Source organism: Megascapheus bottae, chromosome 23, assembly GCF_031878675.1.
Source record: "Megascapheus bottae isolate mThoBot1 chromosome 23, mThoBot2.hap1, whole genome shotgun sequence".
NCBI lineage: Eukaryota > Metazoa > Chordata > Mammalia > Rodentia > Geomyidae > Megascapheus > Megascapheus bottae.
The window spans coordinates 5,455,641-5,479,853 of NC_143531.1; the positions used below are offsets into that span (position 1 = coordinate 5,455,641).

Genomic DNA, 24,213 nt, shown 5'->3' on the forward strand with positions numbered 1-24,213 from the left:
ACTGGGAAGGAGGATGGGGAAGCAGAATGCTCTGATTCTGATTCTGAGAATCAAAGGAGTGCTGCCTTTGGATTTGCTTATGATTTTTACAAATTCACACTTGCAAGGTGCCCACAAATCTCACTGAGAGGAAAGACAAGAACTGTAGAATTTTTTCTTTATTATTGGTTCTGTTTATGTGGTCCTGAGGAATGGGACTCAGGACCTCACGCACACTAGGCAAGCAGTCTACCACTAAGCCACATTCCCAGCCCAAGAAAAGAACTTTTTATCCTGCTTTATATTAAGGAAGCTAGAAGTAGAACTCAGTGGTAGAGTACTTGCCGAGCATGCACTAGACTCTGGGTTTGGTCCCCAGCATTGAAAAAACAAAACAAAACTACTTTTATGGAGATTGATATCTCAGAGGCACTAAAATTCTTGCTTTAAACCACAGAATAAAGATCAGGGTGGGTGAGGATTTGAAGTAATAAAACACCTTAATAAATATACTTTCTGGGTATAATTTATATATTTTTATATATTATCTTTGTCCCTATTTGTTTCTCTCTCCATCTCTCTCAATTCTGAAGCTTAAACTCAGAGCCTTGTGCACTGGCATGACTTCCTTCCTTCCCTTAAACAGCACCTTCAGCTGGTTAATTGAAGATGGAATCTCATGGACTTTTCTGTCTGGGTTGGCTTTGAACTCCTATCCTCTAAGCCTAAGCTTCTGGAGTAACTAGGATTACAGGAAGGAACATTGGTGCCTGGATTAATTCATTTTTTTAAAGAACACAAAATAATTTTTCTTGCCACAAACTCTCTTTCCACTTTAATACTTTTGTGTTAGTATTTACTCAGCTGTTGTTGGTGGTGTTGGTGTTGGTGGTGTTGGCACTGGTGGTGGTTGTGATGGGGATGGTATGTGTGTGTATGTGTGTTAGTTGGTTTGGGGGCTTGAGCTAAGGGCCTTGGCCCTGTCCCTGGGCTCTTTTGCTCAAGGCTAGCATTCTTATTACTTCAGCCACAGCTCTACTTCTGGCTTTTTTGATAATGGATTGGCGTAAGAGTCTCACAGCTTATCTTGCCTGGGGTTGGTGATGAATCTCGATTCTCAGATCTCAGCCTCCTGAGTAACTAGGGATACTGGTGCTAAGCCTCCCAGCTCAGTTGTTTATTATTTTTTTAATCCTGTCTCCTGACACATGAATAATCTTTCTTAAATATAAACTGAACTTTCATTTTTCTACCACAAAGGAAAAGCATTTAGAATAGATGTAGTGTTATTAGGTCAAGAAGCTTATCCAAACTGATGAAGTAGTGGAGTATAGGAGCATCCTCGATTCTGATATGAAATGGCAGATGAAGACATGATGCTAAGGTTCTGAAGTGCTCTATTGTGATTCTCCATGAGCTGGAATGACTTTTACTCCTGACACTCACCATGATTTTCTGTCTTTAGGCCGTGATTTTCTGTCTTTAGGCCAAGCTGGTTGGCAGATTGCTTTTATGTAATTCCTGTGAAGCTGGCAGGAGGTGACTCATCTACATAAATGCCTCTTTCAATCAGGAAGAAGGTGGCAGAGGCCGAGTGGGTGGTGGCTGAATGACTAAGTTTTATGATGTTAGGGGTATTGAAAAAAAAACCCACTAAGATGAAGGTTTCTAAGGAGATAAACACAGGGAGGGTCTGGATCATATCAATGAATCAAAGGCAAACTCTGGAAAGATTTACTATACAGTTGGAGTTTAATCTTTGCTTCATAACTCAATGCAAAGAGAAATCTTCAAAATTGCTCATAAAATGAAAACAGCTCTGGGCTTAAACAAGTGCTAGGAATGAAACAATATTGCAAGATATAAAATTGAAATACTAAGAATACAGGAAGAAAAGGACAGAGACTTTATGAGTATGAAAAAGTTCCAGAGAAAGTTCAAGAAATGATTCAGAAACAGCCACAGGGAAAGAGTATGCCTCTCAAATAAATAAACACCTTACTCATAATTACATTTTGGTAAAACAGTAATGCTTGCTACAGATGACAACCATACAAAACAGGATAAAATATAGTTTCAGGAGTATGATAACTTTCAATTAGACAATCAGAATAATTTCTATTGGTACTCTTTCCTCTTCATATCTATGTCAAGGTTATGATAGGAATTCTAAACATCTTTAGGCACTACTGAGACTACTGTCTGATCTCTTCTGCAGAAATTATTATTATCATTATTGTTTTACTTTGGAGTTTTCTTGAGGTGGTAAAATTCTGAGACAGCAGGAAGCACAGACTGGGCCACAATCCTAGAGCCAGTGTCAAAGGTGGTTGGGAGAAGACTGAGTGGTTAAAGATTCAAAAAGAACAGAATCCTACTGGAGTCTGTTCCAGTCTTGTTTTTCCATTCATAAACTGTAGAACCTTTAGTAATGCTTGAATCTCAGTTCATTCATCTCTGTACTAATACTTCTTTTATAAAAATGCTATTAGCAATAAATGAAAGAATACAGAGGTATACTAGATGAACTAATCGAATTAATTTCCAACAGTTGTTCAGCATTATCATCTCATTTCTGATTGGCACTTTCCTGATAATACTTAAAAAAAAAACTTTCCTAGCTATTCAGGAAGCTGAGATCTGAGGATAATGGTTCAAAGTCAACCCAGGCAGGAAAATCCATAAGATTCATATCTCCAAGGAACTATCAGAAAACCGGGAAGTGGCGCTGTGGCCACAAGTGGTAGGGCGGTAGCTTTGAGCTGAAGAGCTCAGGGGCAACGCTCAGGCCCCGAGTTCAAGCCCCATGTCTGACAAAAAAAATCTTTATGTTTTATTTTTATTATGAAGGTGACATACAGAGGGGGGCTACAGTTATATAAACATAGTAAAGAGTACACTTCCTTTTGGATATGTCATCTCTTCCCTCATTCTCTCTTGGATTTTTCCTCAAGTTGTATACCTGTGCTCCCTTGTTTCTATTTACGGGAGTTTATTTTCATACATTTTATTTCATATGATCATGAATGCCTTTGTGTTTTTCAACTAAGAGTACCTGATGAATGCTTTTAAACAGCAGAAAGCCCACAAGTATCCCCAGGGTGGACCTGTGAAAGGATACAATGAAGGAGGTATCTGGGCACCGCTCATCAGAACCTATGTATAATTAATGTTAATTAAGGTTACTGTAGATGGTATTGAGCAGTGGAAATTTAATGTACAGCAGGGCGTGTGAGAAAGCTCTCTATGTGGACTATGCCATCTATCAACACTCATCAGATTGGGTAGTGTTACCGCAATTCACTTTTCAGATGAGGAAACTGAGGTATATCAAGGTTCAGCATAGACTATACACTGCCTCTATCATTAGCAAAAAAGTAATCTGAGAAACTATTTGCAAGAAGACCATGCATAATAACAGATTTCTAACACCCACATCCGTATTGACAGTGAGAATTCATGCAGTGAGAGCATCATGAAATCCGAGTGTGAACAACGCTACAGCAAAGGCACCGGCTGCCTTTATTCTGTAGTCTTTTCAAGGTTATTTGTCAACACCTTTGAAAGACAGAAATAGTGTCTTCCTGGGCTGGGAGTTTTGCCTAGTGGTAGAGTGCCTACCTAGCATGTACAAAGACCTGGGTTCGATTCCTCAGTACCACATACATAGAAAAAAGCTGGAAGTAGTGTTGTGGCTCAAGTGGTAGAGTTCTAGCCTTGAAGAAAGCCCAAGGACAGTGCTCAGGTCCCGAGTTCAGTCCCTAGGACTGGCAAAAAAGAAAGAAAGAAAGAACAAAAGGAAGAAAGAAAGTGTCTTCCTTTGGAGCAAAGAGCAACTTTGTCCATTTTATATTAAAGAAAAAGATGAGCTGGGGACTGACTCATGCTTATAGTCTTAGCTACTCAGGAGTTGAGATTTGAGGATCACAGTTATAAGCCAGCCTGGCCAGGAAAGTCCATGAAATTCTTTTCTCCAAAAATGCCAGAAGTAGAGCGGTGGCTCAAGTAGTAGAGTGCTAATCTTGTGCAAAAGGAGCTTAGGGACAGTACTCAGGCCCTGAGTTAAAGCCCCAGGTTTGGCAAAAAAAAAAAAGACATTTCCTATTCGGGGCAAAAGTTAGACTTATTGCAAAGATTTGGATACCTAAACAGTTGGGGTTTTCTTCCCCATCTATCTGTGATCCATTGCATATGCCTATATCATCTAAATCCTCTTCACTGACCCTATAGAAAAGAGAAATTGGAGAAGCAGCTCAAAAGCTGGTATGTGGCTTTTGCCACTGTGCTGAGCAAGAAGTCCTTTTTCAAGTGGGAGGCTAGCATGGCAGACTGATGGCCAGCTCTGCAAGGAAGTGAAACCCCAGGCTCTTCACACTTCTTGACAAGTAGGGAGAGGAAACCTGAAAACAGTATAGGATAGCCAACAGTCTAGTTTATCATAGGTGCTTTCTGGAGCAATAGCACAAAGATGTAAGCAGGAAAAGAAATCATGCCCAAAGGTTGTGTTTTATGTTTTATTAGGAAGGCTTTGTGATAGGTGTGTGTGTGTGTGTGTGTGTGTGTGTGTGTGCGCGTGCGCGTGCAAAGAAATGAGGAGATGAAAAAAAAGCCATATTGCTTGAAACCAGGAACAGTTAATAAATATACATGGCTGTAAACAGCTTTCTGAAGACAGGTACACAGTGTTGAACATGATTCATAAGCTTGCTCCTGGCTTAAACATGAACACTGCCACTGGCTTCACAAACCCTGTTAAATCTTCTGAGGCTCAATGCTGCAGGAAATTGTTTCACATCTGTAATTTCAAGAAGCAACTGACTGGTCTAGAACTATGCAGCTTGTCTACCTGGCAAATTGAGTGGTGAAAGAAGGGTTAATTTCCTGTGAGGTATAATTCACAGTTAATAAATTGTAGCAAGCATCAGTAAGTAAAGAGACAGTGGCCTAATGGGGATAGAGCAAAGAGGCATTTCTGTCCTTTTTAAATGTACTTAATTAACACAGTTCACCCTCTAGGAGGCAGGAAATAATGAGATTACAACAGTCCTTGCTTCTGGATGTTGCTAACTCTGTTAAAAAGCATCAGATTGCTACCATGTAACAAATCCTTACAGTCACAGGTGAGAGACCTTGTCACACATTTCAATTTGGAAATAAGTGAAATTACTTAAATAAAAGTCAACAAAGCCGGAGCTGAGCTGTACCGTGGAGGGTCTGGAGAGGCTTCATACTCCTAAAAGAAGAGAATGTCAAGATGCAGTAGCCGTTTACAAGCTAAGCAGCAAGGCCAGCCCAGACAATCTGACTCCCCACAAGAACCCCAGATCTTCCAGGTCAAGAGGAGAAAAACTGCACAGGATGTCAAAAAGAGAAAAGAGGAGCAGGTCACCAAGAAACATCAGTACGAGATTAGGGATTGCTGCCCACCTGTATTAGCTGGGAGAATCAGCCCTTGTATTATCACTGAAACACCTCATGAAGACATAGAAACAAGTGACTTCTCCAGATTCACAAATTACAGATTTAAAAATCTTTTTTATTAATCCTTCACCTTTTCCAGAATTAAGCTGGGGATGTTCAAAGGAGGTTTGGCTAAACATGTTACAAAAGGAAAGCGGATCTGTACATTACAAACATTTTGAAGTTTTACATTCTGACAAATTGTATATATACTTCACATACCTCTAAAAGCCAGTCTACAAGTATTGACCCCATCTTGACTAGTGCAATCTGCTTACTGAAAATAAAATTTAAACTTGTGTACAAAGATTTATTTTGTAATAAGGTGACTAATTTATCAGAAGTGCTATATAACAAGCTATGATAAAACTTGAATGTTCACAAATGGTGAAATTTTTAATCTGTAAGCTAGTTTTTTTACCTTACAGTAAATTTTTAAAATTAGTACAGCTCAGAATGAACATGATGCTTAAACTGCTCTAAATAGGGGTAGAACCAAAGAAAATAAAAGTAAGTGCTTTGGCTCCTATTGGGGCTTTGGCAATAGGTTGTTTTATAATAAACACTTTTGAATATCATAATTTGGGTAAAACTTAAAGTTTTCAAACTCTTTATATAAGAATGTCACTTTATCACTCTTAAGACATCCCTAAGAATTTTTATTTGGCTAGGGTTTTATTTATGTTTGCAAAACTGTTAAGATCCTAAATTTAAACTTCATTTTGAGACAAAAATAGTACCAAAATGATAAAAGTTTAACATTTAACCTAACGTTATTTTTAAGGCAGTCAAGTATCTCACAGAAATTTATTTATTTAAACTTGCTGTATATACATTAGCTACTTCTCCGTATATGTTTTAGATTAACCATTTTTAGAGAAATTTTAGCCACATGAACTAGTTATAATTAGAAAAAAGTAGCATATTATACTGGGTTACTAGTTCATTACTAGACATGTGAATCTGTTCTCCCTTTGAAGAAATTGTACATTTAAGCTATTGTTATGGTATGAAGCCTTCTGTATAGTTTTTGGTTTTAAACTACTATGTTTTATTATTTTGTCTGGAAAAAAACCACCACTGTGTACATATGTATTATATAAATGTAATCTTTTAATATTGCTTATTTTTAGCCCGTTGTTTAAAAAATAAAGGTGAAAAAATTTAATGAAATGCTTAAAAGTAAAGTTTTGCCATTGCTTGGGAAAAAAAAAAAACCTCAATAAAGCCACAGGCTTTATTGCAATCCTAGCTGCTCAGGAGCTGCCATCCAAGGGTTGAGATTGGAAGTCAGGCTGGGCAGGAAAGTCTATGAGACTCTCACGTCCAAGTACGTAGCAAAAGCTAGAAGCAGAGGTGTGGCTCAAGCAATCAAGCACCAGCCTTGAAAGAGAAAGCCGAAAGACTGTCCAGGTGCTGAGTTCAAGCTCAGGCGTTGATGTAAAACATCACTAATACCATTAGAAAAGTCAACGGTACAATTTTATGGTGAAATGCACTTTTGTATCCATAGATCATGTACACAAACACACACAAGCGAGTCTACTTACATGTTACATACTTCATTTTAAAAAGAAAACTGAGTTTTATGCATGCAATGATGCCACGTGTTGTATGGATGAGCTGCAGACCTCATACCTCATGATGGTGGTCTCATATTATACGGGAGATAAAATTCCTAAATTGCCTAAAGAAGTGATAAGGATTGTAGCATTGCACCAACTGTGCTTCTGGAGTTAACCTACTGAACTGCAGGTTACACAAAAGTAGAGCATATGCATGATTATGCTACATACTGATTATAATAAATGACTGTTACTAGTTTTATAAAGCTACTACACTATTGCTTTATTATTATTATTATCAACAAGTATACGCCTTTTACTAGTAATAAAAAAGCTAACTAAAACAGCATGCCCAATTATATTGCCCAAAGCCTCACACATCTCGTGTTGACTATATCTCTCAATTGTACCAAGAAACCAGATCAAAAATTGGCTTACACATCTAGGTTTGTGTAACTAAGAAGATGTTCATATGATAATGAAATTTCACAAACAAAGCACATCTCAGGATGTATTCCTGTCATTAACAGATACATGATTATAAATATAGTCTGTATGCAGTGAATAATAGATAAATAAGCCTGAAAAGATTTCCAGAAAGATGCAGTTTGTTTAGGGAAGAGGTCTTGGAAATCACTAGGTAGTTTAGTCTGGCCTTAAACTTGTCATCTTCCTAAATTCCACACCCTGAATGCTGAGATTATGGGGTTTATGGGGGAAATAAGAAAACGAACATGTGAGCCTTTTGTTTAGGGAAGATACAGACGCAGAAGTTGATAACCCTCGTCAATACCACAAGGTAAATAGTATATCAATTCGACTTAAAGAACTAAAGATGGGTTGAAATGTGTTGAGTAAGAATCAGATTTAACCCTAGTTCGTTCAAGTTTCAAACTTCATTTTTTTTCATGTAGAAAGACAAGTTTATGATCGTTTATTCATTTTTGTGTTTCTGAAAGTACATTTCTTTCTCTCTCTCTCTCTCTCTTTCTTTTTCTCTGTCTGTCTGTCTGTCTGTCTGTCTGTCTGTCTGTCTGTCTGTTGTGGGGCTTAAACTCTGGGCCTGGGCGCTGTCTCTGAACTCTTTAGCTACAGGCTACCCCCCTACCTCTGGAACCACAGTGCCACTTCTGGTTTTCTAATGGCTAATTGGAAATAAGAGTCTCACAGACTTTAGTGCCCGGCTGGCTTTGAACTGCGATCCTCAGATTTCAGCCTCCTGAGTAGCTAGGATTATAGGTGTGAGCCATTGTGCCTGGCTCGACATTTTCTTTCAATAAAATGAGTTCAGTTAATTTTCTTCTCTAGAATAGAATAGTCCCTATTCTGTCACACCAGATCCTTATATGGTGCCATGAAGTGATGTGCTATTCACCCTAATTTCTTTAGGCAGTTGCCCCAAGAGGTATTTACTGAGGGAGCCTGTAATGGAATAGGGGCAGGGGTGCACATAAAAGGGGGGCTTTGATTGCCTCATCACAAGGAGACTGCTCTCTGATGGGAACCACATGGAGCTGTTAGGTGAGGAGAAGCTTGTGATCTAGAACTTCAAGGAAGACTCTCATGAATTCATTTAATTAAATCTGATAAATCAACATAATTAGTGAAAAATAAAGAATTCATCCCAATTCTCGAACAATCTCTGTGACAGGTAAGCGTGACTAGAACCATGGCATCGCTGATCCTCTTTCCATATTTAATTAATATCATGGGCTAGACACTCTCCAGATAGTTATTTTTTTGCCAGTCTTGGGGCTTGAACTTAGGGCCTGAGCACGATCCTTGGGCTTTCTCAAGGCTAGAGCTCTACCACTTGAGCCACAGCACCACTTCTGTTTTTTTCTGTTTATGTGGTACCGAGGAATCGAACCTGCATCTTTGTGCATTCTAGGCAAGCACTCTACCACTAGGCCACACTTCTGGCCCTCTATGTTCACATAGATGCAAACATTAACATTAAGGCATACTGAAGACAGAGGTGCTGTTGTGACTCTCCTTTGCAAGGCAGGAAGTGGATGGAGGTAAAGAGATGTAGGACCTGGCCAAGACTCTGCAGTGATGAAAACCGGATATAAGCCCATGGACTTCCACTCTGCATCCACTCCTGTACCCTTCCCCACACTGCCAGGTGGAAATCTTAGAAGCTGGTACTTATGAATTTCCCTCGTGGCATCTCTCTGCTGAGTCTTCAGCATTCCTCAAGCTCATCCTGTTTGCTCACTGCCCTGATTACCTTGTAGCATGAATGAAAAGGCCGCCTAACTGGGGTCTCATGTTCCATGCTTTCTGTAGCCCATCCCCTCTGCGGGACAGCCAGTACAAATCAACACACACACCACACACTCACACACACACACACACACACACACACACACACACCTACATGAGACTTCTTCACTACCTTTTCAAAGAACTCCAGTGACTGCTGCATGATTCCAACTCTGCACTCTGGCCTGTGAGATCCCACACTGTCTGCCTTTCTGATGTCCTCACATCTCCGACTTGCTCATCCCGTGTGCTTTACACTTGTGCTGATCACTCTTATGGCCGGAGTTGTTCCACAAATGGGGTCATCTGCCTTTAGACGGGACCCTTGTAGTTTTGATAGGTTCTCTCTTTCAGATCTTTGTTCACAGGTTCCAGATTTCTACACCCAACGTTATCAAATCAGCCCAGCCCTTGGGCCCAGATTTACCTTTTAGCTCATCTAGTCCTTCTTTCTTTCACTGACCCTTGCTTTTTTTTTCATTACAGCCTTTTCTTTTGGTTTTTGCCAGTTCTGAGGCTTGAACTCAGGACTTGGGCACTATCCTGAGCTTTTTCAAGGTTAGTGCTCTGCTGCTTGATCCAAAATACCACTTCCAACTTTTTTTCCCTGTGTATGTGGTACTAAGGAATCAAACCCGGGGCTTCCTGCATGCTAGGCAAGTACTCTACCACTAGCCCACACCCCTGGCCCCTATTCTAGCTTCCTTATCTCTAAGATTATTTGATTTTTCATTTGTGTGTTTATGGTCCACCTCCTATTAAAGATGAGATGTATGTTGGCAGCAAACTCTGTGTGTGTGTGTGTGTGTGTGTGTGTGTGTGACTACAATATCACCAATCCCCTGAAAAATGCCTGCCACTGAGTAGATATTAGTGAATACTTTCTGAGTGACTGACCCCAAATAGTCTCATTTTTCCCCCTATGGTTTTATAACTTGCAAGTCTTCCACAGAATTCATTTTACTCATATTAGAATTCTTTCTGAAGTAGTGCTCAAATGTTTTCTCTCATTGCATGATGTGTTCATAATTTTTTTTAAAAAAATAGATGAGGAAAAAAGTTTCTATTTATTCAGGGACTACTGCAATTTAGGCAATTTACTTAGATTGTTATTCTCATGGACGATGAGCTGTGAAATAGTTAAGGTTTCCACCTTAAAGAGATGGGTCAAGAAAATATGTTGTATATCCATACACAATGGAATTCTACTCACTCAGTAGAAAGAAGGATTTTTCCTTATTTGCAAAGAAATAGAAATTAGGTTAAGTCATGCCCAGAGAGACAAGGGTTACATATTTTCTCTAGAATTAATTCATAAATATATAAATACTTTGGGTGATAGGCGAGTGTACACAAATGTATTACCCGAAATGGAGTCGATTTGGGGGAGAAGTCAAACAATGTAATTTCTTAGGAAGGCTAGCTGGAAGTTCAACAAAATAAACACCAGGAAATGAGTACTTGAAAGGGGTCAGATGGGGTCAAGGGGAGGGAGATGGAAGAATGAAGAAAGAGAGTGGAGAGAGAGGCAGTCAAGGATTCAATGCCTATTCTACAAAATGAAGAAGAGGAAGAGAAGGAGTGGGCTGAGTGGAACCGGTGAGAATACTGACATTGACCAAGACTCACTGTATTCATAAATGGCTTTGTTAATGGGCAACTCTTTTGTATCATTACTTAAAGCTAATTTTTAAAAAAGAAAACAACTCCTGACAAGTCAGTCTGGGGTGGGGGGAGTAAGAAGCTTTAGGAACCCCAAGTGGCACACATCTTCTTTGTGAAACGATAGTAGCACACAAATTAATGACAAAAACGAAAAAACTGTGAGAATAATTTTTAAAATAGGAATAAATATGGACAAATAACTATGTGATCATATCAAACTAAGTATGGTAACACTTAAAAATCATCACCCAGCGTGCTATCAGTATTTCCCCTATTAGGGAAATAGGGAAACCCCAATATTGGGGTTCAACCCAATGTTGGGGTTCACCCCAATTTGAAACTGTAATTTTTCTTGCTGTTTCATTAATAATAAACACATCAAAGTAATATTTGACTTAAAATGATCTTCCTCTCTTTCTCTCTCTTTGTCCCTTCAGAATCTAATTTCTTGGCCTCCTATTTGTTATTTGGAACTCTTTCCTGCTTCTGGAGTCTCTCTTGTAAGGGTTCTAACTGATGGGTTCCCGAGAGCTCAGAAATACTTCATCAGAATGACCCAGGATGCTGTCCCTGCACAGTACTGAGGCATCCAATGAATGTGGTCACTGGTGCAGACTTTCTGCTTCACATACAACCAACCCTCCTCCTCTCCACAGTCCCTCCTCCTTCCCCTCCTCCTCCCCCTTCCTCCTCCTCCTTGCTTTCTTTTCCTCCTCCTTCTTTTATTGGTTGTGGGACCCGATCTCTGTGACTGGGCACTGTCCCCGAGTTCTTCAGCTCCAGGTTAGTGCTCTACCACTTTGAGCCACAACATCACTTCTAATTTTCTTGTGGTAAACTGAAGATGAGAATCTCACAGACTTTCCTGCCTGGACTGGCTTTGAAGCATGGTCTTCAGATCTCAGCCTCCTGAGTAGCTAGGATTATGGGTATGAGCCACTGGCACCCAGCTATAGTGTTCTTAAATGGTTAAAAATAAGTTAAAATCAGAACTCTTCAAGCATCAGGTGGAAGGGACTCACTATATGTATATGTATATGTGTGTGTGTGTGTGTTTTATATACATATATATGTTTTATATGCACATATATGTATGTTATACATACATACACATGTAATTATATGCACATATATGTTATATGTCTGCATGTACATATATGATATGTAATTAGATATTTTGCTACAACATACTTTCTACAGAGCAAGGCAATAAAACTCAGCCCTTCACATGCGGCCACACTATCAAACGTAGCAGATTTCAATCACTATTTCCTCAAATGTGCATTTCTACTACCTGTGCTAGAACCTTCTAGGTGTGTTGGCCTCCCTTGAGTTGACCTAGGAAAAATCTGTCTGTGTATAGTTCCATCCCAAAGCATGCTTTTGAATGATGGCTTCTCTGTGGTTTGGAAATTCATGAAAATCATGACTCCTAGAGATGGAATTAAATACCTCTAAATATCACTAGGTGAAAATTTTTTATGAGATACAATCAGTGCCAGAGTCTTGGACTGTTTCTTTTGCAAGTCTTGTGCATGCTGTGTTTGGTTCATTTACAAATCGCAAGTCAATTTCTCACCGGTGATGTTGGTGCCGTCTATGTCTTAGACTTGTCAACAATAAAAGTGCAGTTATGAACATTTGGATGTGTCACATGTGAGTGACTTGAAAGTCTTGTTTAAATTCAGGAAGGATTTTGCTCCTTAGAAGCTTTCAGTTACAACAGAGCTTGTCTGAAATGTGTCAATGGTTTGAAAACAAAGATGTGCAGTGAATCACCCTCCTCTTCTCGCCTTCCTCAGACGAGGCTGCATTGACATTGTGTCAGTTGGTAAGTACTGAGTGTTGAACAAGTGTTTCCCAGGCCTCTCCTGAGGCTCCGAGCTACCTAGGGGGCTGCGGAGGAGCTCCCTGACATTAGCATCCATTTGAGACAGACCCCATTTGAGGAATGAGGACTTTTTCATGAACAATAAACAGATGCTTTTTTTTTCTCTGAAAATAGCGATTGAGCATTAATTAGTTCTTGTAAAGTTCCGAGTGACAACATCATTGGAGATCTAGTTCCAGCAAGAATGAAAAATACTATTTTTCTTTCTCTATTATTCGTTTGTCCTTTAGTCACCACAACGACAGTGTCACCATATCAGGAAAGCAACAGCAGAGTCTGTTTCTATTGTTTCTTTTTATTCCTTTTAATGTTTAATGCTTTTCTAGATCAGATTAGAAGAGCATGCAAAAATCCTTTGAATATTAACATAAGCTATTTTGTCAAAGCAATTACATTGGAGTTAAAATGTGTTTTCATTATAATGCCTTCTTTTCCCTGAAAATATTATCAAATAATGTTGTTTAAATGTTACAGAAAATTACCCCAAAAGCTATTTTTTTAAATGCATCAGGAATTCAAGTCTGGCAGGATGAAAGTATTATCTATTCTGATGACACAATTCTAACTCTTGAACAGTTAATTAGTAAAACCATTCAACTTATTTATTCTGAGTATCAAAAGATGTATATGTAAATTCAAATGCCTTCGTAGGATTCCTACAGGAGAAATGGCATGACTATGTGTGTAGTTTTATATAGATTATTTAATCTGAGGTGAGGAATAATTAATTTGTTGGTATTCATTTGAGTACCACACCATTCATTCTCTTAATGAGCTAACTTAATTTCTACATGTAAAAATTTTCATTTTTTTGAAATCCAATTCTATTCAGCATACATATATATATATATATATTCAGAGAAAAAATACAGACAGGTAATTATATAAAAAAATGAGGATACACATATGAGGATGAGAAAAGAAGTATTTTTATAGTCATCTAGACACCAGGGAATCAAAGGAGAGGCACAGAAGGTGAAAGGATAAACAGATGGAACTCTTGTTTTAGGTTGGGACAAGTGAAGACACAGATCAAAGATGGAATCAAAACCAGGGTATGGGAGCTCAGGTGGACACAGGACGACAGGACACACCAAAGAGAACATAACAAAAGTAGAGTGACCACAGTGACCGGCATTTACTTTGTTAGTCCCTATAAAATTTCTTTTAATGTTACCTTTTAACAAGCCTCACAAGAAATGTAAGTCTACAATCATAACTAAAGTAATGCCTGGCTGGCAAACATCCCCCTGCCTCTAGACAGTAATCTTCTAGATAGCTATATTTCTTTTTTTCTTTCTTTTTTTGCCAGTCCTGGGCTTGAGCTCAGGGCCTGAGCACTGTCCTTGGACTTTCTCAAGGTTAGAGCTCTACCACTTGAGCCTCAGCACCACTTCCGGCTTTTTTCTATGTATGTGGTACCAAGGAATAGAACCCGGGTCTTCATGCATGCTAGGTAAGCACTTTAACCACTAGGCCAAATCCTGGCCCCAAAGATAGCTACATTTCTTTTCCTAAAGGAAAAGGTTATTTGTTTTCTCATGTTGGCCTTTAGAAGGCTAAGATGGTTAGTAATTGGTGTAATTTTCCAGTTGAGTCATGACTTTGGGAGCTAAATTAGTATTTGATCATATGTGTGTGTATATAATATACTTACATATACATATATACATACATCTTCATACATACCTGTATAAATAAAACCGAAGTTTTATATATGTATATATATATATTATCAAAGATACATTTTCCAGTCAGGAGAAGTTTTTCTGTGATAGGAATTGCTTGTATAAATTCTTGAAGAAGATGCCTGAGAAACGTATAATATCACTCCCATTTCCCGGGCTAAGACAATCACAATAGTTCCTGAACCTATGGATATGGCCTTTTTGAAATATGATTAAGGAACTGATATCGAATTACGGTTCCTTAAAAGCAGAGGTCCTTTTCCAGATCTGGTTTGAGAGCTGCTCAGGAGTGGAGAGAAAGGGCTTTTAAAGAGGCACAGAGGCATGCCAGGAAAGGAATGTAGACAGACTGCAGAGCACAGGGCGAGGCAATGAGCCTTCAGCACCTGGTTTCATAATGTCTTTTATACTGCTGATTCAAGATTTATTTTGTACTTCAGTCTCTAGTTCTGTTGTACCAGATAGCCGATAGAAATTTAAGGACAAAAAATTGTTTGAGCTATCAATAATGTTTCTCAGAGATTAAGTGACACTATTTCACAATTTCTCTCCTATTTTGTTTGTGTGTCTCTGGAAAAAATAGAAAATACCTGTATTAAAGATCTTAGAACATCATATGGACTTTTAAATCTGAATGTACTCAGAAGGAAAAAGTTAAATTACCTGCATGATGATGGGTTATCTCTGTGTAAATTAATTACACAAGGGTGTTTCACTGTGATGTTTACACACACACACATACACACACACACATATACATACACATTATTCTTTTTTCTTAAATCTACTACCTAAGTCTTGTCCTTATACCATGTTAATTTATCCCAAACTGCCAAGCTTGTGCTAGTTACTAGAATTGCAGGCAAAAGGACTAGAAGAATCTACCATCTAGGAAGATGAGCTTGTGAAGTCAAACCTTAAAAGTTTAGCTTAGTCAACACATTGTTCTTGACTCCACTCCATTTGAAGAAGTGATTGACACCATTCTTTTGTTGTTGTTTACATTTCCATGTAAATCTAAAGTGAACATTCTGAGGAGACCCAGAAAATCCTCAGCATGTTTCGGGATATCATGTGCTACAGTAGAGTGGAGGGGAGGGATTGTGCACTCATAATACACTGTACTAGGGAAAAGCTCCGATTCTAGAGCCAGGAGAACCTGCATTTTGAATCTTAGTAGCACCATCTTCCTAGCCATAGTCTTTGTTGCACAGCATTCTAGTGGAAAATTAAGTGATGGGGAAAGAAAAACACTTACTGTCATCTGTGCACTCAATAAATGTCACTTATCTGGGGGCTAACTGTATCATTTACAAATCCAACAGTACAGACTGTCAGCACAGAAATGTAAAAGAATTTGCATTTACATTTTCTAATTTTAGAATCAACATTCATAGAAAGAAACTCTTAATTACTGCAAGTACTTAACCCAGGAACAGGCACAGAGTAAAAAAAAATTCTCCTTGAGGTTTTTTTTTTACTTTCTTTTATGAAGATATATCCTCCATATCCATCTATGTATCTTCTCAAATTTTTATCATGGCTCTTTGAAAAAGCAAATGTGCATAGACAACTCCCAGTAATGAACCTTAAATCCTCATTCAGAAATTTCCACCTCAGTTCTCCTAGTCCAGCCAGTGAGACAATGAGTGAGTGAATAGATGCTGGCTTTGTCATGTTTGACCAGCATCCAATGCACCGAGCTTTAAGAAGAGCAACCACTCACCAAATATTGTTTCTACATTGTGTTTCTGCTGTAGCAGCATTTTTGCCTTGTAAACATGATTTACAACCCATTCTTTTAGAATGTCATTGCATAACAAATGACTACTTAACAGTAATGAAGATGCATTCTGCCTCACCCTGCAACAACACATTTAATAACCTGTATTAAGAAGGAATAGATTAGAGTTGGAATGCTAGAGCCAGCCTGTAATCATAGCTAGTTTGGAGTCAGACATGGGGGATGGAAAGTAGAAGTCAGTCCAGGCCAAAGGAATGCAAGAAACTCCTTTTCAACCAATGCCTGACTGTCTCAACCAACCTGCAATGGTTGCACTCCTGTTGTTACCAAGAGGAACAAGAGGGCACACAAGTTGGAAGGATAGCAGCCTACGTGGTGCCTGAAAATAAAGGCAGACCAAAAATAACACAATGCAAAAAGAGGCTGATTCAAGTGGAAGAGCACCTGATTCGGAAGCAGGAGCCACTGAATTCAATCCCTAGTACTACCAGAAAGCAGATTATAGATACGAGTACATTCTTTCTTTAATAAATGGTTTACTTGTTGTACTTCGTTACATAACACACCTGAAAAAAGGAATCCCTAATCAAATAGTTTCTAGAACACCGGCTATTTGTCAGGTGATATTGAATGTATCACAATCATATTCGATACTATGTTGCTTCAAAGAAAACACTAGGTGGTCCACTAAAGCAATAAGGAAGAGTACAAAATAATACATATATATATTCATAGGAACACTCACAAGTTATTTAACTTTGGCAGTTATAAAACAATTAGGGACCAGTGGACTTGAAGACAGTTTTTTACTACAGATGTTTAGGTGATTGCAAAGGAGTCTCAGTTCTCTCAGTATGAGAAGAAACGTTTGCACATGAAGGAACTGTAAAGCCAACATTTAAAGTCACCAAAGCACTTTCTTACAGAGGAAGGTAAATAAAGACTGCATTAGTGAACAGATTCTAAGTATATTCTATAGGATATACTGCTGGAAGAATGAAATTAATTTCTTTACAAATAAATAGTACGTTTCTAGGTGCTGAGGACAGACATTTGAGTGAGGTAAACAGATGAGACTACAACTATCCTGATGAGGATTACATTTTAGGAAAGTCACATACCAAAGACAGGAGGAGAATGTAGGCTTGGGGAGATGAAAGATGATGTGAAAAGATGAGCTTTAATGGTTACGTGGGTCAGGCTGCAAGTCACCCCAGGTTCTGAGCAGAGGACGGTTGTCATTTTGATGGTGTTTTAAGCATTATTATGGATTGTCTAGTCAGTCAATTCCTCAGTGCTAGCACTCTACCACTTAAACCTCAAGGCTAGCTCTCTACCACTTGAACCATAGCTCCACGTCCTGCTGTTTGTTGATGAACTGGAAATAAGAATCTCATGAACTTTTCTGCCTTGCCTGGGGTTCAGTATGGATCCTCAGACCTCAACTTCCTGGGTAGTTTGGATTATAGGTATGAGCCATCAGCACCCGTCAACCTTATGATGTTTGATATTCCTTTCCTCACTTTAGTTTAGGCAATCCCTAACTAACGCTAGAACTATCTGAGTCGTGAACACCCTTAAGTCCTGGGAAAACCAGGATTTCCGTCACCTTTACACAAGACTACTCTCCAATAACTGTTTTAATAGGAAAATGTCTCCACAGCATAGTCCATCTTCTCTTACTTTTCCTATTGACCTACTGGCTCATTCTCGAACTTACTGCAGCTGGGTTCCATTAGTGCCTACACATGGGGTGTACAAGAGTTGTGGATGCTTTCGGACTTCCGACAAAGGAGAGGCCAGCCCTCTTCTGCTGGTCGATTGTCCACTGCTCATCACATTCTCTGAAGCTCCTTGCCCATAAATCATCCCCAGCCATACACTTTCCCAGTCTCCGGCTATGCCTCAAAACTCCTATTCATGGACTTTCTCCCTCTATTTGTTTTCTGAAAGGTGATTTTCCCCCAGATTTTATACTTGGTCATCTCCTCTTATTGCTCTATAAATCCTCTCTCTGGCTGATTTCACACAGTTCCAGGCTGTGAAGTGTTCCCTGCAGTACGACGTCTTTGAAATCTATACGTCTTACCCATGTTTGTAAGTCAACACCTGTGAAATACCTGCACGTCCCTTCTGCACTTCAATAAAGCTGAGGCTTTTATTATAACCTATCATGGCCTTCATTGTGGTCTTTTTCCTCCTTGTGGTTGGAATTGGCCATTGTTCACTTGTGCTGCAAATGCAAATGTCATCTCCATTCATTCTCTTTCATCTCCATAACCAGTTGTTAAGCTGCTCTGTTCTAACTCCTAGACAATGCTATATACCCCTTATTTCTTCATTCCTACGCCTGTGTCCTAATTTCAAGCCCTTGCTGTCTTTTGTCTAAATCACAACCATCACAACATTCTAGCTCTTCCCTGAATCCTTAATAGTGTTGGTGGATTTAGCAGAGTCAGTTTACCACAGACTATGTTACCACAGGAAACATAGTGTTTTGTGGACACCTATGTCTTACTGCGTCACAAGCTACCTGACTGTTTACCTACCTCACAAAACAGTGGATTCATGAAGGGGCCAGCTTTATCCTTGCATCCCAGTGCCTGGCTCTGTGCCTGGCATATACTCAAACCACAGCAAATACTGAACAAACTACGTACTGAACAGGTGTATTTCTATGACTTGTCTCTCCTGTCTACTTTCCTAAAGGATGAGAATGTGGTTTATGATGTGTGTGTGTGTGTGTGTGTGTGTGTGTGTGTGTGTGTGCGTGCGTGATATAGAAACATACTGCATAAGCTGGGTGCTGTGGCTTATGCCTGTAATCCTAGCTCTCAAGGAGGCTGATATCTGAGAATCGCAGTTCAAAGCCAGCCTGGGCACTAACGTCCGTGAGATTCTTATCTTCAATTAACCACTAGAAAACCAGAAGTGGCTCTGTGGCTCAAGGGGTAGGGTGGTAGCCTTGAGCTGAAGAGCTCAGGGACAGCACCCAGGCCCAAAGTTCAAGCCCCACAACCAGAAAGAAAGAAAGAAAGAAAGAAAGAAAGAAAGAAAGAAAGAAAGAAAGAAAGAAAGAAAGAAAGAAAGAAAGAATATATACACACCTGTGTATGTATATACATATGCATATATATGCATATGCTCAAGTACTGTACATATAGCACTAAGGACATAACTAGGTCAGAAGGAAGGAAGGAAGAAAGGAAGGAAGGAAGGAAGGAACAAAGGAAGGAAGGAAGGAAGGAAGGAAGGAAGGAAGGAAGGAAGGAAGGAGAGTTTGATATTCTCAGGCAAAACTTTGCAGTTTGAGATTCAGTCACAGATGCAATTTAGAAGTAGTCTTAAAACTGAAATAATTGAAAACATGTTTTTAGACCCTCTAGGCAGTTTAGAAAATGGCTTCCTATCAAAATATGAGCATTTCATACAGTATAGATGCTATATTCGCCTATTTCTCTTGAATGTGAGTACTAAGCCTTTAACCTTTTGTAACCCTACAAAACAACAAAACCATTAGAGCACCAAAGCCCGCCCCCCCCCTCTTGGAATGAGTTTAAATAGTAATCCGGTTGCCTTGCATTCATTCTTTTCCTGCCTCAGACTTGCAAGTGCTAGGGATTTCAGGCATGCATTCCACAGCCAGCTCCAAAGGTATTTCTTATTTCGAGCTGGGAATAGGGCTTAATGGCAGAGTGTTTGCCTAGTGTGCATGAAGCTCTGAGTTCAATTCTGCGGTACCACTTACACAGGAAAAGGTAAAAAAAAAAAAAGAAAGAGAAAAGGTATTTCTTACTTTGTCTGACAGGGGACACAGAGGATTCAAACTAAGATTTGCCTAGAATATTATAAAAAATATCATAACAAACATATCTGAAACCAATAAACGTTTTCTAACAGAAATTATATATAGCCTGGCACCAGTGGCTCACACCTATAATCCTAACTACTCAGGACACTGAGTTCTGAGGGTCATGGTTCAAAGCCAGCCCGGTGCAAGTGTCGTGAGACTCTAATCTCTAATTAACCACCAGAAAACCGGAAGTGGTGCTGTGGCTTAGTGGTAGAGTACTAGCATTGAGCTGAAGAGCTCACGGACAGTACCTAGACCCAGAGCTCAAGCCTCATGACTGACAAAAGAAAAAAATAAAGAATTATATAAACACATATTCAACTATGGATGTATATACATAAGTACATATATATATAAACATACATATATACATATACATATTCATGTACATATACATTCTTGTACATACATATATGTACGTACAAACACAAATATATACCTAGAATACATTTTTTTCATCACAGTCCTTTGAAATGGAAAAGTTGGAAGGGATCAATATGTTGTTTGTAATTCTAAATATATAATGAATGCTCAAACTACTCTGAATTTAGCTGTACTTTCAAAAATAAAGTACAAAAGATGTACTGAAAATTTAAGTAGAGCTTTATTTATTAGTTAATTTCAATTGAGCTAAAATCATGCCAGGAATGTTGATGTTTTCTTTCTTACACACTAAGCAACACTAAATGGTCCTTCTGGTGTTCTTAGCTTAGCTAACTGTTCAGTGAACATTTGTATTATTTACCAGATATTTAGGGGTAGGATAAAAGAGACATAGTTTCAAGATGATTTTTTTTTGCGCATCTGATTTAGTTAGATTTTCTTGAACTAAATGTCAGAACTCTAGAGAATAAAACCATGTTTCAAAATCCTTTCACTTTTTATGAGAAATCAGTACTTACACAGAGATAAAATCTAGTGGCATTTAGAATGGGAAACTATGACAAACATAGACAACTTTTACTCTCATTAATACTAAGTAGCTAGTTGTTTATATAACAACCCATCGATAATATTAACACACTACCATTAAATAATAGTTTGCAGTTTAAGGGAATGGATTTTATACAATAAACAAATGTAATGAGATTTAAATACAGTTCAACATGTTCATAATGTAGCACAAATGAGCACTCAATATGTGAATAAATATGCTCAATTTTCAAAAATACAAGAGAGCTGGGCCCCAGTGGCTTATGCTTGTAACCCTAGGTACTCAGGAAGCTGAGATCTGAGGATTATGGTTCAAAGCCAGCCAAAATAGGAAAGTTTATGAGATTCTTACTTTAAACAGCGAAAGCTAGAAGTGGATCTATGGCTCAAATGGTAGATGCACAAACTCAGGGACAATGCCAAAGCCTTGAGTTCAAGCCTCAGCACAGTTACACTCTATCTATCTATCTATCTATCTATCTATCTATCTATCTATCTATCTATCTATCTACAACAGAGATATACACCAGACTTCCAAAAATATCTGAATGAGAGCTGCAATTCCTGAACATATCTTATGAGAGCTGCAATTCCTGAACATTCATGACAGTCTTTATTTTCAATAAAATACATTTCACTTAAATGGACTAAGACTTGGATTCATGTTTTTCTAAATGAGATGGCACTTAGAAGGGATTGAAACAAATGGTTTTTACTTGTAGATGTGAATAACTACAGAAAACCATTTCAAGATGCTGTCAGAGTCTTTTAGAACAATATTCAGTTACCTAGATCTAGAGGGAAATACATTTCTTGAGTGATCTGTGTTCAGAGGTATGGTGGCCAATTTTCCCAGGTTGTCCTACAACTCCCTAATAAGATACAAATCCAGTCCTAGCTCCCTAGTGAGAGATGAGATGAGCTTTAGATAAAGCCTTACCCAAAAAAGCTTTAGAACTCTTACCTTCACATCATTGGTGTTCATCCTCGTTCCCTCCTTCCCTACAAAGATGTCATCAATGTCCACCAGAATGTACCTATCCAAGGACAGAGCCAGCCTCTTCCCGGACAGGAAGGAGATGGCATCGATGAAGATCAACTTGTGAAGCCAGAAGTTCAAGTTGTTGCCAAAAAGAACTCTCTGAATCCCATCGTGGAGTCCCAGGTCCTGAATGATAGTTGCATAGAAAGCACCTTTAGACATGGGAGGAGAAGTGTTCTCTGGAGTCTTTACTTTGGCAAATATTACTGGTTGGTAGGCTGAGTGATTAATCTGAAAAACTGTCCAGTCGGTTCCAGGTAAAGAACCTTTGTCAAGCTTGGAAGATTTGGTCATACGAAGCAATGGAGAATGAGGGTTAATACAGTAATCTTTTATTGCAAGGTTTCCATAGAGAGAGAGGGGGAAACCTTTCCACTGAACGCTCTGAAGTCCCTTCTCACTAGATTTTTGGAATCCAATGACACCCACACCATATTCCAAACAGTATTTATCTAAAAGGCTTCGATTCCAAGAGTCCATATGTATATACTTTAAAATATTCTCGTAGATAATGAGAATATATTTGCCTTTTGCTTTGTCCGTAAGAGCTGGGAGGTCCGCTTTTCCAGGAGCAATTTCAATGTGATATTGAAATCTGGTAGATTCTAGAATCATGATGATGTCTTGACCCAGAGATGAGTACTGGCTCTCCACAAACACCAGGACTACGGGCTCTGTCTTCGAGGCATCCAGAAGCTTCGACGTCTTCACACTCATTAGCCTGTCGGGAAGGTGTGGAAGATCGCCACAGTCCACTTCTGAAGCCATCTCAGACAGTTCACTGTCCTGTTTGTAGCCGCTGTACAGGTAGTACGCGGAAATAATAATACTCACCATGCAAAAGGTGGCAAGGAGGAGGACGGTCCTTTGAAAGTGCCGGTGAAGCTTCATGACAAAGCTCATGCTGGGCAAGCCCTCTTTGATTATCTCACCAGGAGCACCCCAAGAAGTCACAGCGAAGATGGCTGTCTCTGTGACTCTCACAGTCTCAGTCATGAGTTCATGTCACCATTGCAGCACATCTGTATGGCTGCATCAGGATTCACGGGAAATAGAGCCTGAAAAAGAGAATAATTGGATGCAATATGAACTATACAGTCCAGAGCATTAAAATGAGCAAACATAAGAAAATGAGTGACTAGAAGTAAAAGTGACAGACTAGCCAGTGGATGAGCTGGTGTGAGGTGTGAAAACTTCCCTATCTGGGTGAAGATGTTGGGGGGGAGAGGAGATGGCATAAGACGAAGTGTTCCACAGAATAGTTTCTGTCCTTAGTATAGAAAAATAACAGGACTGAGAAGTCTCGCATCAAAGGCCATAGGTAATAATCCAGACCTGACACCACACATGGGACCCCTATGTAATGGCTTCTTGTCATTCAGATACACAAGATGTAGTGCATGTTCAAGCTACACATGTGTAATTACATGTACTGAAAATTCATAAAAGTTTGGACTTGTTGCATGCATGCCTACAATTAATTCCTGAGGCCATTGTAAATGCGACATATTCTGTCATGTGTGTATACATTTCAAATTCATCGGAGAAACAACCCTACAAGAATTAGTTTCATTAGAAAAAACCCTCTTAGAATGCACATATGGTCTACAGTTCAGTTGATCACCTCAGAATTGTATACTGAGATATACAATGATCTAGATAGTTGGGTTTTTCAAAATTTGGAACTGTCATGTGGTGAGATTGCAAGTAAGATTTTGCATCCCACTCTAGCATGAACTTGAATCTTGGTCTACCTACTTTTCTTTTCTTTTTCCTTTTTGGGGAAATGAACTCAGGACCTAAGCTCTGTCCCTGAGCTTTTCTGCTCAAGGCTAGAGCTCTACCACATTGAGTCACAGTTACACTTCTGGTTTTCTGGTGGATAATTGAAGCCAAGAGTCTCATGGACTTTCTTGCCAGAGCTAGCTTTGAACTATGATCCTCAGATCTCAGGCTCCTGACTAGTTAGAATTACAAGCGTGAGCAATAGGCCCCTGGCTAGGTCTGCCTAGCTTCCCGTATCTGCTGGACACTACGGTATCTAGCTTTCCTCCATGGAAACAGAATCTCATGAACTCTTCCGCCTGTACAGGTCCACAAACGTCAATTACAGTTGCTCACATAG

At 39.1% G+C, this 24,213-nt stretch overlaps 1 protein-coding gene and 1 long non-coding RNA gene across 4 annotated transcripts in view; one reads left to right on the forward strand and one right to left on the reverse strand.

Moving 5' to 3' along the window:
• The window catches only part of LOC150047258 (bifunctional heparan sulfate N-deacetylase/N-sulfotransferase 3), a 137,775-nt gene that overhangs the window by 98,263 nt on the left and 15,299 nt on the right, over positions 1 to 24,213 (reverse strand). For all 3 annotated transcript variants that reach the window (XM_090356652.1, XM_090356653.1, XM_090356654.1), the window contains exon 2: positions 22,011 to 23,146. In XM_090356652.1, coding sequence (XP_090212778.1) covers positions 22,011 to 23,084 — 1,074 coding nt within the window. In that variant the 5' untranslated portion in view covers positions 23,085 to 23,146. The remainder of the gene's footprint in view (positions 1 to 22,010; positions 23,147 to 24,213) is intronic.
• Positions 1 to 24,213, forward strand: part of LOC150047259 (uncharacterized) — a 79,239-nt gene that overhangs the window by 48,610 nt on the left and 6,416 nt on the right. The window lies entirely within an intron of this gene.